Source organism: Rhinatrema bivittatum, chromosome 1, assembly GCF_901001135.1.
Source record: "Rhinatrema bivittatum chromosome 1, aRhiBiv1.1, whole genome shotgun sequence".
NCBI classification, from domain to species: domain Eukaryota; kingdom Metazoa; phylum Chordata; class Amphibia; order Gymnophiona; family Rhinatrematidae; genus Rhinatrema; species Rhinatrema bivittatum.
In genome coordinates, this window is record NC_042615.1 from 383237726 (window position 1) to 383255366 (window position 17641).

At 43.5% G+C, this 17641-nt stretch overlaps 1 protein-coding gene across 5 annotated transcripts in view; it reads right to left on the reverse strand.

Moving 5' to 3' along the window:
* Nucleotides 1-17641, reverse strand: part of ARL9 (ADP ribosylation factor like GTPase 9) — a 66889-nt gene that overhangs the window by 11080 nt on the left and 38168 nt on the right. For all 5 annotated transcript variants that reach the window (XM_029601103.1, XM_029601085.1, XM_029601068.1 and 2 more), the window contains one exon: nt 10223-10398. In XM_029601103.1, the coding sequence (XP_029456963.1) occupies nt 10223-10398 (176 nt within the window). The remainder of the gene's footprint in view (nt 1-10222; nt 10399-17641) is intronic.

Sequence of the window (17641 nt, forward strand, 5' to 3'; positions counted from 1 at the left end):
GGACACCTCCTGGTCTCCCATCTGGTCAGATATCAGAGCGGCCACCCCACCTTGTACCAAAGTCCCGGTACACTCCCCCAGGCGCTACGAAGTGCAGAGGGGAGAAGGGAGGGGGGTTGGGGAGTTTTAATTGCACTATTCTTTCTTTTAACAGAAAATAGTTACTCTCCGCACATCCTGGACCTAAGAAAATCCAACTTTCTTTAGACGTCACAGGTACAATGGTATCTTTGGTTACCATCACTCCATACTGCAGTAAGTACATTATTTTAATGTTTCTATGTTCTTTATGGTGAGTCAACATTACAACCCCAAGCTCTGCCGCTGGCACCAGCTTCGGTAAGTGAACTGTCTCTTGCATCACTGTTGGTGAATGCTGTTTTCTCTGCGGAGTGTAACATCATTCACTTTCCTTGCATAGACTACTGCTAACCACTTTCAGTACATGCAAGGAGCTCTCACTTTTTTCAGGACTCACTATACATTTACTAACTGGGATTACTGTCACTGCCATAAATCCCTTCTGTAACACTTCTGGACACCACAGTCTTAAGACCCTCTTGTCCAGCATGCGCACAGACATTCTGATACATTGTTATATGTCCCTGCGCCTATTTTCCATAACCTCAGCCTTTCAACTTTTCATGGTTGGGCTATGGGGTTTCTTCCCACTATGCTTTTTTCTCATAATTCAAAACTGCTATGGGTTATATTCAGTGACATTCTATACTCAATGGACCTAAGTGGTTTCATTGCTTTCGTCCCTGATTCTTATCCCAGTTCGAACTAGGACCTAGTCTCCTTCGACTCATGCTCGCAATTCCTTAGGGTTATAAAGTTTCTCCTGAAAGCTTTCAACCCATTATGCATCTATTGCACTCCAGCATAGTTTCTCATAAACTTCCTGGATGTTGCACCCATGAGTTATGCCCTTTTGCCTTCCAATACTGCTTTTGCAACAATTCTTTGTGCATACAGACAGACAGCATAGGGACAATGTGCTTTCCAACTCATAAGCACGCATTACCTCTTAGCTGCTCTGCTAGACAGCTGCGCAGCTCTACCCTTGGCCCTTGTTCACTTCTTGCGACCTTGGGCCACATATCTAAGAGATTTAATGAACGCTCTATCAGACCTTCTCCACGTAGGTTCTATCCTCTCGAATGGTCTCAATTACATGTGTACAGGGCAAATCTTTTAACGCTGAGTTTAACTAAACTTTCCTCGGCGTCTGCATCATTCCATACGATGCACAGGTTCTGCTCCCTGCACATGTTTCCTATGCGTTCCCTTAGATGCCTTTTCTTCCATCAAAGGCCTCTTCAATATATCTCTTCTGCTGCCTCTCGTAGCCAGCATTCTTCTAATGTTGAACTGGGATGGGGTTCAGTATTCTTTTCCCCACTCCCTGACTGAGATCAGTATGCTTCCCATACTTCTCAATCCATCATATCAGTAACCTTTTATTCCCTCACCAGTCAGTCCCAAATCATAGACTTACTGATGTTCTTAGGTTCTGGTAGCGTCACATAACCTTCTAAACATAAATCTTGCCGTTTAATATGGCAGGCTTTACCTCCTGACGCTAAAAAAAAAAAAAAAAAAGAGGTATTACCCCTTTTACTTTTCCACCATTTTTTCTTACTCCCTCGGATTCTGTTCTCCAGACATCCTCCACATAGATACACCTTTCTCTTAGGAGGTGTATCGTTTTGGGAGTTGGGTTCCCGTTTTCGGTAATCCTCTCTGAGTCGGCTTACCATGGATTATCCACTGATCAAGCCGCCTCTATTTCTCTAATCACGGAATGAACATATATATTCTCCTTATAAGTCTCATACATTCTACGTTTGAGCCTTTCCATTCCTCTCTTCCACAGTTTGGCAAGGGAACTTCTTTCCCTCTTAATGTCATTCCTGCCAGCAGGGTCCGTGAGTTATGCACTCTTTCCATACTCACCTGACTCCGTTCCTCTGCCACTGAGTAGTTCTACGCATTCAACTTTCTATCCTTTTCAGGTAGATGTTGTATCTCCTTTCCTCAGGAAATACTCTATTAATTTTTCCTAACCTCTCTCTCTCGCCCTAGGGAGAGAGTGGGTTTTCCACATTCCTGGACAGTAATGCTGCGCTTACATTCTATCTACATTGCACTGCATTCCATGTGAATTCCACTTGACTCTTTCCTTCATGCAAGGGTCAAGCTGCTACTTCCAGTGGCCACACAGACCTAATCCTTCTGATTAAGTGGTCTATATTTCCTTTCCTACCAACAAGCAGACATTTCACTACAACACTGTGGGTATCCACATACTGTTGTGTCCGTCTTAGCCTTAACAGCTTCCCTTTGGTTACTGCTGCTTGTACTTTTTTATCAGGTTGCAGCCTGGAGTCCTCTCCATACCTTCGCAGCCTATTATTGCTTACATTTGACTAGCCGGCATGCTCCATGTTTGGCCAGTCCGCCTACTCTTACTTTTTTCAATTCACTACCCAACATCCTTCCACGAACCCATTATGGTGTTGCAGATGCCCTCCGTTCCCATTTCCACCTCAGTCGTTATGCCTTTGCGCATCTGCGGTGTATCTGGTGCATTCCCGGGCATCCTCAGCTCGGTACTCACCCATTTGTGAGGACTACCATCCTGCTTGTCCTGTGAGAAAGCAAATGTTGCTTACCTGATGTAACAGGTGTTCTCACAGGACAGCAGGATGTTAGTCCTCACGAAACCCGCCCGCCACCCCGCGGAGTTGGGTCTGTATACTTTTATTTTAGTTTCGCTTGCGCTTTTTAGCTATAAGACGAGACTGAGGGAGACACCTGTGGCTCACAGGGATAAATGCAGGCTGGGCATGCTCAGTGCACCCAGTGTGCCAGTGTCAGTCAAAGCTTGTTGAAACTTTGACAGAAAAGTTTTCCGTACAGGGCTCCATCCTCGATGTCACCCATTTGTGAGGACTAACATCCTGCTGTCCTGTGAGAACACCTGTTACATCAGGTAAGCAACATTTGCTATCTCCCTTATAGTTTCTCCAGATGTGACAGGAGGTTAAAGATCTGGGAGTGATTTTTTTTTTTTTTGCATTACCCCTCCAACTACTTGCTAAATGTTACATATATCATCTATGAGGAATTTCACTGGGAATGTAGATGTTTGAGGTAGCATTGTAACTGTTATAATAGTCTCTCCCTTCAGGGTTTTTTTTTCCTTGTGCACAAGATTATTGGTATATTTTTAGTTTAACTTCCCTAATTTCTGTGCGAATCCCTCTAATATTTTGAGGGCTTATAGAGAATGAGCAGATGTTTTTATTTTTATTTTTTCCAAACCTAAGAATAGTTTGTTGCTCAAAGTAAGTCAGAAGACATAAAATAGAATAATTCTGTGTAACCTAGATTAAATTAGGAATAATCACTTAAAACTGGTAAATACTACTATATCTAAACAACGTCTCTCTCTACGAGCACCAGGAGGCTCTTTAACATAATTGCTCTATGATTATGTCGAGCTTAGTTGTTGCATTTGATGCTGAGAAAGCCTTTGACCGCCTTGAGTGGGCTTTCCTATTTAAGGTATTGGAGATGGTGGGGCTCCCAGCTGAGTTTTGTGATCTGATACAGATTTTATACATGCATCCTTGCGCTAAGATACTTACGAATGGTATCTGTTCTGAGTTTTACCCTATTTCGCAGGGTACATGGCAGGGATGCCCCTCTCTCAGTTATTGTTTAATCTCGCCATTGAAATTCTAGCCTATGAAGTCAGGGAGAATCCTGGGGTTCATGGATTTCGGATGGATGGGGTCAAACATGTTATATCCCTCTATGTGGACGATGTCCACACAGAGGGATATAACTGACCCTAAGGTTTCTGGCCCTAATTTGTTGGCTATATTATCGAAGTATGGGAGGGTCTCCGGTTACAAAATTTAATACACTAAGTTGGAAGTTTTCCCCTAAGGATTCCGGGTTGTTTCTCTGCCTTTAGGAAAGCCCGGGATGGCTTTAAATACCTGGGAATCTGGGTGCCATATAAGATACGGGACATTTATAAGACTAATTATGCGCTGGTGCCTTCTAAGGTTAAACAAGAACTTCTGGATTGGGATGGCCATTTTCTTTCTTTCTTGGGCTGGCTGGATTAATGTGCTGAACATGAGCATCCTGCTGCGATTTTTGTATCTTTTTCAACATCTCCCTTGTAATCTACCTGGAGGATTGTTTTCTGTCCTCCAGAGTCTTATGCGAAAATTCATTTGGCATCAGAGACCTGCCTGAATCAAACTACAAACTTTATGGCCACCTAAGGAAGCGGGAGGAATGGCTCTTCCAGACCTTGTTTGTCGGGAGCCATAGTAGGGCTGCATAAAGATAAGTCGGAGCCCTGTTGTTTGCTGGAGGCCAAACTGGCGGGTGGGACAGATGTTCCAATGTTACTATTGCAGCCCGATCTGCTTGTGTGTACCCACAAAGCTTACAGGGCCAATCCCACATATCGAATACTCAAAATCTGGACTGCAATCAGTGCGAAACTGCGGTGGCCTGACCAGGGTCTTTCTGTGCTCACTCCCTTGCGAGGTAATCTTAGATTGGCCACCTCTATGTTATATAGGGATGCTGCTAACTGGAGTAAACAGGGGTTAAAATTTCTTGGTCAGCTATGGGAAGAGGATGGTACTCAGCATAAATCATTCCAAGACCTCAGGGATGAATTTGAGATGGAGGCAGATTCTGAGGTTTTCTATAATAATCTTCTAGCTGAATTGGGCCTCTTAATGGCTAAGGCTGGCAACTTTAAGTCCTGTGCCCGGTGGAAAGGATACTTATTCAGGAAGATATTCCTCGTAGGGGCATTTCTCTTTTCTGCTAAGCTTTACAGAAGGAACAAATCCAACAGGACCCCCCCCCTCTGGATATTAATCAGCAATGGAACAGGGATCTCCAGTTTGAATTAACTTGACAGCAGTGGAAAGGTATCTGGAAACGAGTGCATAAAATATCTTTGTGTACCTGGCGGTTTCAATTGATGGTTAAGCTTTCCCCCAGAGCGTATAGATACCCTTTATTCTATATTAAATTTTCAACATCCTCAACTGGATTATATTGGCGGGGCTGTGGTCAACCAGTTTCTTATTTGCATGCCTGGTGGACATGTATGTTGTACAGTTTGGCAATTAGTTAAAGTGGAATGCCATTTTATATTAGGCCGAGAGGTTGATCTTAAACCTGAATTATGTTTATTGGGAATTTGGGGGGTGCATAACCCCACCATATCTCAGAGAAATTTGGCCGATCAATTATTGCTGACTGGCAGGTTTACGATAGTCTCAATGTGGAAGTCTGCTCCTATGCTGAGTAGATGGCACATGCAGGTGCATGAAATGGCTTAAGTGGAGAAGCTTACCCATGTCCTTAAATGGAATGTAATTCTATATGATAAAATATGGGCTCCTTACTGGAAATTTTGGAGAACACATATGGGGTAGGTTTGATATGTCCATTAAGATGGGTAGCGTGATGATGTTTATTAATGGTTCATACATCATTGGTGTTATAGGTTACATGATCTTCTTGCCTGATTGTATAACCTTCCTGGGGGGGGGGGAGGGGGGGGGAGACCTGGCAGTCTTAGTGGGGGTAGGTCAATTGGGGAGTTGGGGGATTCACTGCCTTTGTATTGGAAATTGTTTAAATAAAGAGTTTAAAAAAAACAAACTACTATATCTCAAGGCCCAAAGAGACCACGTCTCGACACACACATATACACACATATATAATATTGAGCCTCTAGGTTCATGTATAATATATTTTGAAAATGATAAATAAATTAAAAAGTAAAAAGACAGAAGCAAAATAATTAATTTAATTTTTCTGTCATCTAGTGGCCCAACTGACTCCCTCACAGGCTTTTTTGCTTTGAATGTACTTAAGACATGGAGTGATACTATTACCTTATCTGTAAGGCTTAAAACTTGATGACCTATGCTGCTAGATGTGAAATTTTAAATCTAAAGCTCAGACAAGTTCAGCAAAATATAAATTTGGTTTGAAAATCTGATCGGCAATCACTGCTGTGAGTAACCCATCAAGTTCCTCCCCACCATGGCTCAGTAGCAGCACCGCTTAATTCTGTCTGATGGCACTCAACCTGAACAATAAGCTCCATCACGAGAGCTGCAAACAGTGGAGAATATTACTTACATAACAAACAAAATGTTAATGTTAAAAAAAAAATGTGTTGTGAGTCTCAGAAAGAGAAGCAAATGAGAACCATCAAACACACATAGAAGAGCTCAGCTCCCCCTTACTTAGCCACTCCTACTGCATAGCCCCTTCCTCCTTCTCAGCACAGAAGCAACTGAAGTGGGCCCTATTTTGCAGCTTAGCATGTGGGGGCTCTTGCCACCTCCCATGAACAGTGAAACAGAATGGCACAGCACCATACTCCTCCCTTCAGGCTGTAAAAACCTTCAGTCTCATACATCCATTGCGAGTGGCTTCTTGGCTCACAATGTGGAGGTTTATCCAACAATGGCCTGCGCTAACGTAGGTCTCCCAATCTTGAGCTGAGAAACTGCGTATGGCAAAAACTTCACAGGGGCAGTTCTGTCATTAGGCAGGGTGATGCTACCACCTCAGGTGGCAAAAGTTTGGAGTAGTAGGAAGCACCCCGAAAACACCTCTGTGTTAGCTGCCTCACTCAGAATGCCAGAGAACCGACAGATTACAGCAAAGTGGTTATTGCTGCAGAGATCCTCCAACGATTGATGTCACCCGCACAGCACAGACTTGTTCTGCACGCTCAAGGCTCACTCACATAGCAGTAAAGTTTAGGCCTCCAGAAGCCGATGCTGCAGTCCTGTTCTGCTCTGCTAGTTGGGCTCCTCTTTTCTTGCGATAGCAGTGCTGAGGAGACTAGCTTGCACCTCTGTGGTCAAACCCAGATTTCAGCTCCCTGGAGTCCAGAGGTGTTCAAGTCAAGGAGAAGGAAGAACAAAGAGTGAAGGAGGAAATCCACAGCACCAGAATAAAAAGCAGAAAGTTTTGTATTTCAGTGGGAGTTGGGTTGGGTACTTTAGTTCTCTAATGGTGGAGCAGTACAAAGCATTCATAACTGGAAGATTTGCAGGCTGTTCGGTAACTTGAAGGGGGAAAGAGTCTGGTTTGAGAGAGAGTAGATAGGGGGAAAGAACTTGTAAGAGGGAGGATTTGTATGAGTAAGAGCATGAGTATGTGTATCGAAGACAGAAGAGAAAGTTTGTGTGCCACCCCCACAACCCCACTAATTCTTGACAATCTTCGGGCGACTAGAAATCCATTCCTATTTATGGACAGCAGGGAATTTTTTTTTCCTTATTATTATTAATTATTGGGTCTTACTTGCTGTGTCTGCTATTTTGAAATATTTATTTGGTATTAAGGACATTTTAAAAGGTTTTACATGCGTTTTTAAATTTTTGATTGTTATTCTTCAACTATTTTGAAATATTATTTTTATTAATTTGGCTTTACTATTATGATTACTGTTTTATATTTCTTGATTTTATTGTTTGCTGTTTTTTGAGGCATGGTGGTGTTTCTATTTTTCCATTGTTGCACTGCACAAATTCTGACAGTTTCCAAATCAATTTTTGTCTGAAACTTTCTATTTATACTTTATGGTCTCTTTATTCGGATAACAGAAGGACTAGGGAGCATTCCATGAAGTTAGCAAGTAGCACATTTAAGACTAATCAGAGAAATTTCTTTTTCACTCAACGCACAATTAAGCTCTGGAATTTGTTGCCAGAGGATGTGCATAGTGCAGTTAGTGTAGCTGGGTTCAAATAAGGTTTGGATAAGTTCTTGGAGGAGAAGTCCATTAACTGCTATTAATCAAGTTTACTTAGGAAATAGCCACTGCTATTAATTGCATCAGTAGCGTGGGATCTTCTTGGTGTTTGGGTAATTGCCAGGTTCTTGTAGCCTGGTTTGGCCTCTGTTGGAAACAGGTTGCTGGGCTTGATGGACCCTTGGTCTGACCCAGCATGGCAATTCCTTATGTTCTGTATTTGGTGAGAAAGTCTATGTTCTGGTGTGTGACTCAGCTGAGGTATTCTGCTACTGTGTAGTTTCTGTGTAGGGATCTATAGAAGCCTAGCTTATTCTGTTTTCCTAATAGGACATAAATTGTTGATCACCAATTCCCAATTCTGTGCTTTCCTTCTAGCTGCACCATGTTCTTGCAATAGACGAGTTGGTGTGTCATTCTCTCTTTCTCACCTTGTCTAAATCACATCTAAAAACCCACCTTTTTGAGGCTGCTTTTAAATCTTAAGACTGTTGACTCGCCTTCAGCCTCATTACCTTAATTTAATATTTATCCGTTGACCAATATGTTTGTCTTGATTAGATTTCTAAGCCAATGCTTCCCAAAACTGTCCTGGGGACCCCACAGTCAGTCAGGTTTTCAGGATATCCATAATGAATATGCATGAAATAAGTATGCATATACTGAATCCCCATGATAAACAAATTTATCTCATGCATATTCATTGTAGATATCCTGAAAACCTGACCGGCTGTGGGGGTCCCCAGGGCACATTTGGGATAACTCTGTTGTGCATTGTTGTACAGCACTGTATAGGTTGAGTAGCACTATAGAAATGTGTAGTAGTAGTAGCAGTAGTAGTAGTAATTGGTGTGTTAGGGCCTGAAGTCATATTTGCAGTGTTGCCTTTTTTCTTAGGTAGGGTTGTTACTGTGAGTGCTGGCAGTCAGTGCTGGTTTTGGAATAGGAGATTTACTATATTGTAATTTTAATTCGGTTTACTCATGGTCTTCTGAGAACCAAACCCACACCCAACTCATGTTACAACAGGCCTAATATAGACACCAAGTGCCTTTTTTGCAGGGTTTTCTGGTCGGCATCACAGCAATGCATGTAAATTGTTGCTGTAGCTGATATTTGTTCCCTCAGAAGACTATACTTTGTCCTTTTTCATGTAAAATCTATTATAAATTCATAATTTTAATCATCTGGAGAGGGCCGTAGCAGGGTGGGGACAGAAGGCTGTAAGGTTCAGCTGGTGCACCTAATATCCTTGTTCTGGGCCAGGGAGAGGGAGCAGGACTATATTGGTGGGTGAGAGAGAGGTGAGTGGGGGAGAAGGTGTTCCAAACACACCCCCCACCCCCCCCATTCACTCATCTCCCACTTCCTCAGAAGGCAGATGTTGGGGAAGGGTGGGAGGCAGGTTTCCCAGGAGTAACATAGTAAATGACGGCAAAAAAAAAAAAAAAAGACCCAAGTGGTCCATCCAGTTTGCCTGGGAAGCTTTGTTTATTCTTTTCCTTAGTTTATTTTTTATTCTGTTAAGGGTAGTAACTGCTGCTCTGTGCCGGGTTACACCTCATCTTCCTTTCCATCCTTTGGCCAGGGTTGCAGGCTTCCGAGAAATATCATCACTGACATTCTGTCTGCCACGTCTCTGGGAGCCCTGGCTCCTGCCTCCCCCCCTTCCCCAGCATTAGGTCAGACCCTAAGGGACCCCCCCCCCCCCCCATGCAGCAAAATTCCAAGTAAGTCACCCCCTCCCCTGAGCCATCTTGGCGATTTTCTTGCACTATCATACCGTGCCTTGGGGGGGGGGGGGGGCGGGGGCAGGGGAGTGCCATCTCATCCCTCACCTCAGGCAGCAGAAATGCCGGGAGCTGCCCCTGAGACGGCAGCAGGTTTGACAGGTTAGGGCACTTCAGCTTGGGAGTAGAGATTTGTATAAAATCATAAGTGGTATGGAACAGGTAAATACGGAAATGTTATTTATAGCAACCACCAATACTAGGACTAGAGGTCATTCCACGAAACTAAAACTAGCAGCAGATTTAAAACAAAATTTAAAAATCATATGTTTTTTCCACTCAATGAACAATTAAAGCTATGAAATTTGTTGCCAGAGATTGTGTGCAAGGCTAGTATTATAGCTGAATTAAAAAAAAAAAAAAGTTTGGACAAGTTTCTGGAAGACAGATACATAAATAATTAGCCAGATAGATTTGGGTTTCTCTACGTCAATACTTGTGGGAGTAGGCAATAGGGAACAGACTTTCCTATCAGAATCTTCCGAGTTTTTCCAAATGACTCAGACTGGCCACTGGTCTCTAGCAGCATGGCACCCCTTATGTGCAAATACAGAGCCCTCTAGTCTATACACCTCTTTACACACTTAGGTTTTTACGTTACCTGTTTGTTAGCTAAAACAACCACAGGAAGTAATGAGTCTTGTTGGATCATCTGATGAAGATGTGTTTTGGCAACTGGCAATCGGGCATGGTCTGCGGCATCCACAACATACACCAGCATCAGAGCTCGGGACAGGTACATATTCCAGTAGGCACGTAGAGACTCACCTCCGCCAACTGGAAGGCAACAGAATAAGCATGTTATCTCAGTCCCCTCATTGGCAAGGTGTCTGCCACCGCTGTGGACAAAGGACTTTTGTAGTTTTTACAATTTGCAATAAAATTGTTAAACTGATTTCCATGCTTTATAGCTTTTATTTATGGATAAAAAGGGAGGCAGACATTTCTTATAATATTCACTGCTGATATTTGGAGAACTATACTTGTAGGGAGAGACTCCAATGGCCTTTACTGGAAACTACTCTGCTACACAAACTATACATGGTTTTCTTTTTGAAGCACAAAATGAACTTTACACCTCTTGAAACTGCCAGCAGTTTGACCTGGTGACCAACATACTGTAGAAACAAACCCTATTCCAGTTTTATCCCATAAGAAAAAAAAAGTTAGCCATAGGTTGCTGAATTTATCTATAAATGTTCTATATAAACAATGGAAAAGCCTGTGGATGTGGTGAGAAATTGAATACATTTAGCCTTACAATATGTTAGAATCCAAAAATTATGGTAATATAAATATATTCATCTAATTAAAACCAAACAAGATCCTTTGCAAAAATAATGGAAAGTTTTTAGATGAAAAAAAAAAACAACTCAGGAGGAAAGCTGGAGCAAAACAAACAAAAAAACCTCACACTTTACAGGGGGTTGGGCATCTTCTCACCCTTTTTTCACATCTTTTAATTATCTTAGAAGATTCAAGTGGAAATATCAAACAAGTTAGGCTTACCTCTGTCCAACTAAGCTATTTATTCTCTATATCAGCTGGTGCCTCAACCACTTCCTGATATGGATCACAGCTCCAGGAGCTTTGCTTACTGGCAGAGGCAACCTCCTGAGCTAGATACATCATAATGCCCCACCACCCCCTCCCCCAAAATCGAGGACCAGCTGAATGGATGCAGTGAGTTTAATCACCCCTCGGTGCCTTCTAATGATGTCTGAGCACTGATGGAAGGCTCTGACTTGGAATGCTGGAGATGCCAATGGAGGCAGGAGCAAACATCCTCCCGCCCAGCAGTAACCACTATACCTGGGAACTCTACAGATTTTACTCAGAGACTCAGGGAATTTGCATCAATTACTGGGTCTCCGGGGAAAATACTGAAAAGCTCCAGGACTCCCCCTTCAGTAAGTCTGTAGGGAACAGGAGAAAAAGGTGTCAGTAGCCCGAAACACACACTAACTTCAGGAGAAACTCAGCTCTGCAGCTGCAATTCCAGGATTTGGGACTCAGCCGAGGTAGAGCCAGGGAGTACAAGTCAGGGAGCTGACACTTATAGAGGGGTGGTTGCAAAGAGAGTGCTGGAGTCAGGGAGGGAAGGAGGAGGAAGAATGCTGGGGTAAGCAGGGATAAGCTGTGGATTTTCCCCACGTCCACCTTAATAATGGTTTTTGGACTTTTCCTCCAGGAGCATGTCCAATTTTTTTAAACCCAACCACACTAACAGCTTTAATCAAATCCTCTGGGAACGAATTCCAGAGTTTAATTATTTATTGAGTAAAAAATATTTTCCCCTATTTGTTTTAAAAGTATTACCTAGGATTCCATTGCATGTCCCCCTAGTCTTTATACTTTTAGAAAGAGTAAACAGATTCACATTTACTTATTCCATTCCACTATTTTATAGATCTCAATCATATCTCCCCCTCAGCCTTATCTTCTCCATGCTGAAGAGGCCTAAACTCTTTAGCCTTTCCTCACAGAGGACTAGTTCCATCCCCTTTATCATTTTGGTTGCCCTTCTCTGTACTTTTACTAACTTTGATATATTTTTGAGATGTGGTGACCAAAACTGCACACAATAGTCAAGATGAGCGACAGAGGTATTATGATATTCTGTTTTATTCTTCATTCCTTTCCTAACAATTCCTAGTATTCTATTTGCTTTCTTGGCCGCTGTCACACACTGAGTAGAGGACTGCAACATATTATTCACGATGACACCTAGATCCATTTCCTGAGTGATGTCCCCCACTGAGGAGCTTTGCATTGTGTAGCTATAATTTTGGTTACTCTTCCCTACATGAATAATCATGCACTTGTTCACATTAAATTTCATCTGCCATTTGGATGCCCAGTCTTCCAGACTAGCAAGATTCTTCTGCAATTTGTCATAATCCTCTTGATTTAACAACTTGCAATAATTTTGTATCGGCAGCAAAATTTGATCACCTCATTCATTACCTTCTCTAGGTCATTTATGAATATGTTAAAAAGCAGTGGCCACAATACAGAACTCTGGGACACTCTACTATTCACCTTTCTCCACTGAGAAATATTTATTTGATTTATTTTCTGCTTTTTGGCACTTCAAAGTGGATTACATTCAGGTATTGTAGGCATTTCCTTATCCCCAGAGGGCTTACAATCTAACAGGGTCATTCATCAAATTGCTTTAGGGCCCATCACATGATAAAAGGGGCCTAATGCAAGATAAATGCGCAATCTTTATCCCGTTGCATGCTTCTATGCATATTATTATAATGAGAATGCAAAAGCTAGTTTTTTATGCAAATAAGGGCCTCCTACTGCATGTCGTAAAAATTTAACACACACTAACATGCAATTTAACGTCGGAAATACCACCACCTTTTTTTTCTGCAGTATAGTGGAAAAAAGTTTTTAGCGCGGGATAGGTGCCATTATCGCATGTCGCAGTTATAATGGCGGCTAGTATCACAAGCGATAAAGTGAGGGCTTTTCTCATATACACAGTCCTGCTGGGCCAAACAAAAACCTTTTCTTACCTGCCCTGTCTTCCTAAATCTTCTGTGTTAGAGGGAAGTGTATTAGTAGTGGGATACTAGCTGCTTCACGGGCCCATTTACGTAATGGAAGCGGGATTTAAATGCACGTGCGCGTCCACTTCAAATAGAGCACACATGTACACGCTTTCAACCTATTTGATACCATGCACGCGTATATTACATGCGTGCACAAATTCTGCTTCTATCATGTAAATGGAGAGATGTTAAAGGATGGGATAGGGGTTACGTGGATTTGTTGTGGGCTGCAAGGGGGGGGGGTTTGAAATGAAAGAAGAAGGTGAAAATGACAAATGTATGATTCTTTTGCAGTCCAAAGGCAAATCACAAAAACTGACACTGTACTCTAAAAGGTTTGCATATTTAGTTACTTTGGTTAATAAAAAGGGACAGGTGCTAATGCCATTGCCAATTTCACCAATTTGTTCCCAGTTCACCCAGGCTAGGAAGAGAATTTACAAATCCCCCTAGTTTGTCTTCCTTTCCCCCTGTTAGTCCCAACCCCTACTAGACCACTGACTAGCCTAGATTTTTTCTTTTATGACTTACATGCCATCCATAGCAGTATAGTTATGAGATAAGTATACAGGCACGCACCGAGGTCCCCTAAGTATATATGTGCACATGTATTAGCCTCTTCCCCCACCCCTTTTTCGCTAATTTTCACACATGCAAAAATAGAGATAGCAGAGTTGCTTACCTGAAACAGGTATTTTCCTAGGACAGCAGGATGTTAGTCCTCATATGTGGGTGACATCATCAGATGGAACCCAGCACAGAGCATACCACTATCCATGCATGGTCCCTCTTCAGTCTTGTAATATAGAATTATGAAAAATTAAAACAAACCCAGGAGAAACCCAACTCCGTGGGGTGTTGGGCAGGTTTCGTGAGGACTACCATCCTGCTGTCCTAGGAGAACACCTGTTACAGGTAAGCAACTCTACTTTCTCCTAGGACAAGCAGGATGGTAGTTCTCACATATGGGTGAATCCTGGCTACAGGCTGCTCCAACACAAACATCGTACAAATAGCACTTAACTAGGTGCCAACGGGCACAACAACTAGGGCTGTTGGGACAAAGGGAGTGAGCCTGAACCCGAACAAAGGGCCTGAGGTAGGAAGAGTTGGGTTTAACTACTGAAAAGATTCTGTAAGACCGACTGACCAAAATGGCTGTCATGTCGGCTTTCCCTGTCTAAGCAGTAATGTGAAGCGAAGGTGTAGAGGGAACTCCAGGTCACAGCGTTGTAAATCTCATCTATGGGGACCGCTCACAAGTGAGTCACCGAGGCTTCCATGGCCCAAATGGAATGAGCTTTGACATAGCCCCTGAACTGCAGTCCCGCCTACATGTTACAGAAAGAGATGCAGTCAGCTAGCCAGTCTGCTTGGTCACAGCAACCCCCAATCTAATTTTGTTGAAAGAGATGAAGAGCTGCATGGATTGCCTGTGACCTGGGGTTTGTTCCAAGTAGAAAGCTAAGGCCCTTTTGCAAACAAGGCTGTGTAGAGCCTATTCACTCCAATGTAAATGAGGCTTAGGGAAAAAGGTGGGCAGGACGACAGACTGATTAAGGTGGAAGTCAGACACCATAGGAACTTAGGGTGAGTACGTAGGACCACCTGATCGTGGAAGAACTTCGTGTAGGACGGATACGACACCAGAGCTTGAAATTCGCTGACTCTGTGCGCTGAAGTAACTGTCACCAAGAAGAGAACCTTCCAGGTGAGGTACTTCAGATCACAAGAGTGCATAGGCTCAAACGGAGCCTTTATCAGAGTGGACCCAGAAGACAGAGTGGTCCCAGGAGACCGCAGGTTGTCTCAGGGGAGGTTTCTGCTAGAGTACACCCCACATGAAACGGCCTACTAAAGGCTGTACCGAAATGGGTGCACCATCTACCCCCTGGTTGTAGGCCCCAATGGCACTAAGATGTACCCTGACAGAAGTGGTCTTCAGGCCACCCTCCGAGAGGTGCAGGAGGTAATCTAAAAGCTAGGAGATGGAGCAAGAAAATGGATTTAACCCATTGCACCCATACCAAGCGGAAAGCCTCTTCCACTTCAGGCCATAAGACTTCCTAGTGGAAGATTTTCTGGACTCCAAGACCTGAGACGCGCCCTCTGAGAGATCTAGATGTTGTAGGGTTATCCTCTCAACATCCATGCCGTGAGGGATAATGCCTGGAGGTTGGGATGGATCAGCCTGCCCCGATCCTGCGTTATTAGTTCCAGGGATATTTTCAGATGGATCGGCTCCTGCATGGAGAGATCTTGCAGGAGAGGAAACCAGATCTGTCGAGGCCAATAGGGCGCGATGAGAATCATGGTTCTCCTGGTCCGGCTGGAGTTTCAGGAGGGTCTTCGACACCAAGGGAAGCAGAGGATAAGCCTAGTGGCCGGTGAAGGCATCCGATGCTAGTCTGCCATTCTACTAAGTGAGGGAGCAGAAATGATCTACTTTCTTGTTGTCGGGAGAAGCAGAGGTCCATATCTGGGGTTCCCCATAGACTGAAGATCCAGTCTGCCACATCCTGCTTCAGATACCACTTGTGCGGGCAGAAAGAGAGACTCATGTTGTCCGCCAGCACATTCTCCTGTCTTGGCAGGTATATGGCTCACAGAAAGATGCCCTGGGACAGAGCTCACGACCGTATCTGGACTGCCTCCTGACAGAGGAGGAAGGATCCTGTACCTCCCTGTTTGTTGAGATACCACATTGCTACCTGATTGCCAGTGTGGATGAGGACCACCTTGTTGGCCAGTTGATCCCAAAATGTCCAAAGGTCATACCAGATCGCCCGTAGTTTCAGGAATTTGATCTGACACCGTGCTTCCTGCGGCGACCAGAGACCCTGGGTGCAAAGATCCCCAACATGGGCTCCCAGCCCTAGTGGGAAGCAGCTGTGGTGAGTACAACCTGAATGGAAGAAGCCTAAAATGGAACCCCCACTTCCAAGTTGGATGGAGTCATCCACCAAGAGAGGGAGTCCTGAAGTGATGGAGTGACTCGGATATGCACCCGAAGGCTCTGAGTGGCCTGGTGCCACTGTGATCTGCGCATGTGTAGGCAAGCAAAGTGGGTGACATGGTCCATTGCAGCCATGTGCCCCAAGAGGCGTAACATACTGTGCACAGTACACAAAGTAGGGAAAATAGATTCCAAAACCGAATAGTATATATCAAATGAAGGAATCCCATATTATATTAAAATATCATTCTTTAATGATAACAATACACAATCAATCAAGTTATGAAGTTTCCATAACTTGACTGAAGAGCATAAGAGTTGATGAGGAAATTCTATAGCCTGATTGGAGAGTATAAAATTTGTGTAACAAACAGAAAGTCATTCTCTATCTACACTTGCTACAATGTATGTTAAGTGCCACTTCTGTATGTATTGTTTTGATGAATGTCAGTAAGTCCTGTGGATTTTCTGTTCATATACTCTGTTTGTGTACTGTTATATGTATTGTTATCTAATGTATGATATCAGTCAGATAGATTAGTATTTATTTTGGTATATGATTATGTACTTTATTGTATCCTTTATGTGACATAATAGAATAAATACATATTTAACATATATTTTAATGTTTGATTAAACTATTAAAGAATGATATTTTAATATAATATATGGGATTCCTTCATTTGATATTTGTAACATACAGTGAGCCATGATCTGGAGACTTCGAGACTCTGCAACTGCAAACCAAGGTGAGTGCTCGATCCCGGGGCAAGAACACCCAAGCTTGACATGTGTCGAATCTGGCCCCAATGAAGTCCAGCTATGATGATGGGACAAGCTGGGACTTCAGGTAGTTGATCAGAAAACCCAAGGTTTCCAAGACACAAATGGTGGCCTCTAAGGACTGCAGTGTCCCCTGCCTGGAGGAGCTCTTGATGAGCCAGTCATCCAGGCAGGGAAAGACCTGTTCACGCAGCTGTCTTAGATAGGCCCCCACTACTGCACTCTGTGAAAAAAACGGGGAGCAGATGCCAATCTGAAGGGCAGCACCTGGTATCGAAAATGATTCCCAGCCACCACAAACCTGAGGTATTTTCTGTAGACGTGGGAAATTTCTATGTGGGCCTATACATCAAATCGAGGGAGCAAAGCCAGCCTCCCCTTCGCAGGAGAGGAATAAGGGCACCCAATGAGACCATATTGAACTTTTCCCACCTGAGGAATTTGTTCAAAGCCCTCAAATCCAGGATCAGACAAAGGCCCCCTGTTCTCTTTGGGATGAGGAACTACCGGGAGTAGAAGCCGCTTACCCACTGACTGGGTGGAAAGGGCTCAACAGCCCTGGCCACTTTGAGGGCAGACAGCTCCTTCAGCAGTATTTCCTGATCCACTGAGGACCCCCCAAGAGGGGCATGGGGGAGTGTCTGGAGGAAGCTCATGGAAATGCAACCGGTACCCTCATCGGACGATGGAAAGGACCCACCGGTCTGCGAAAGAC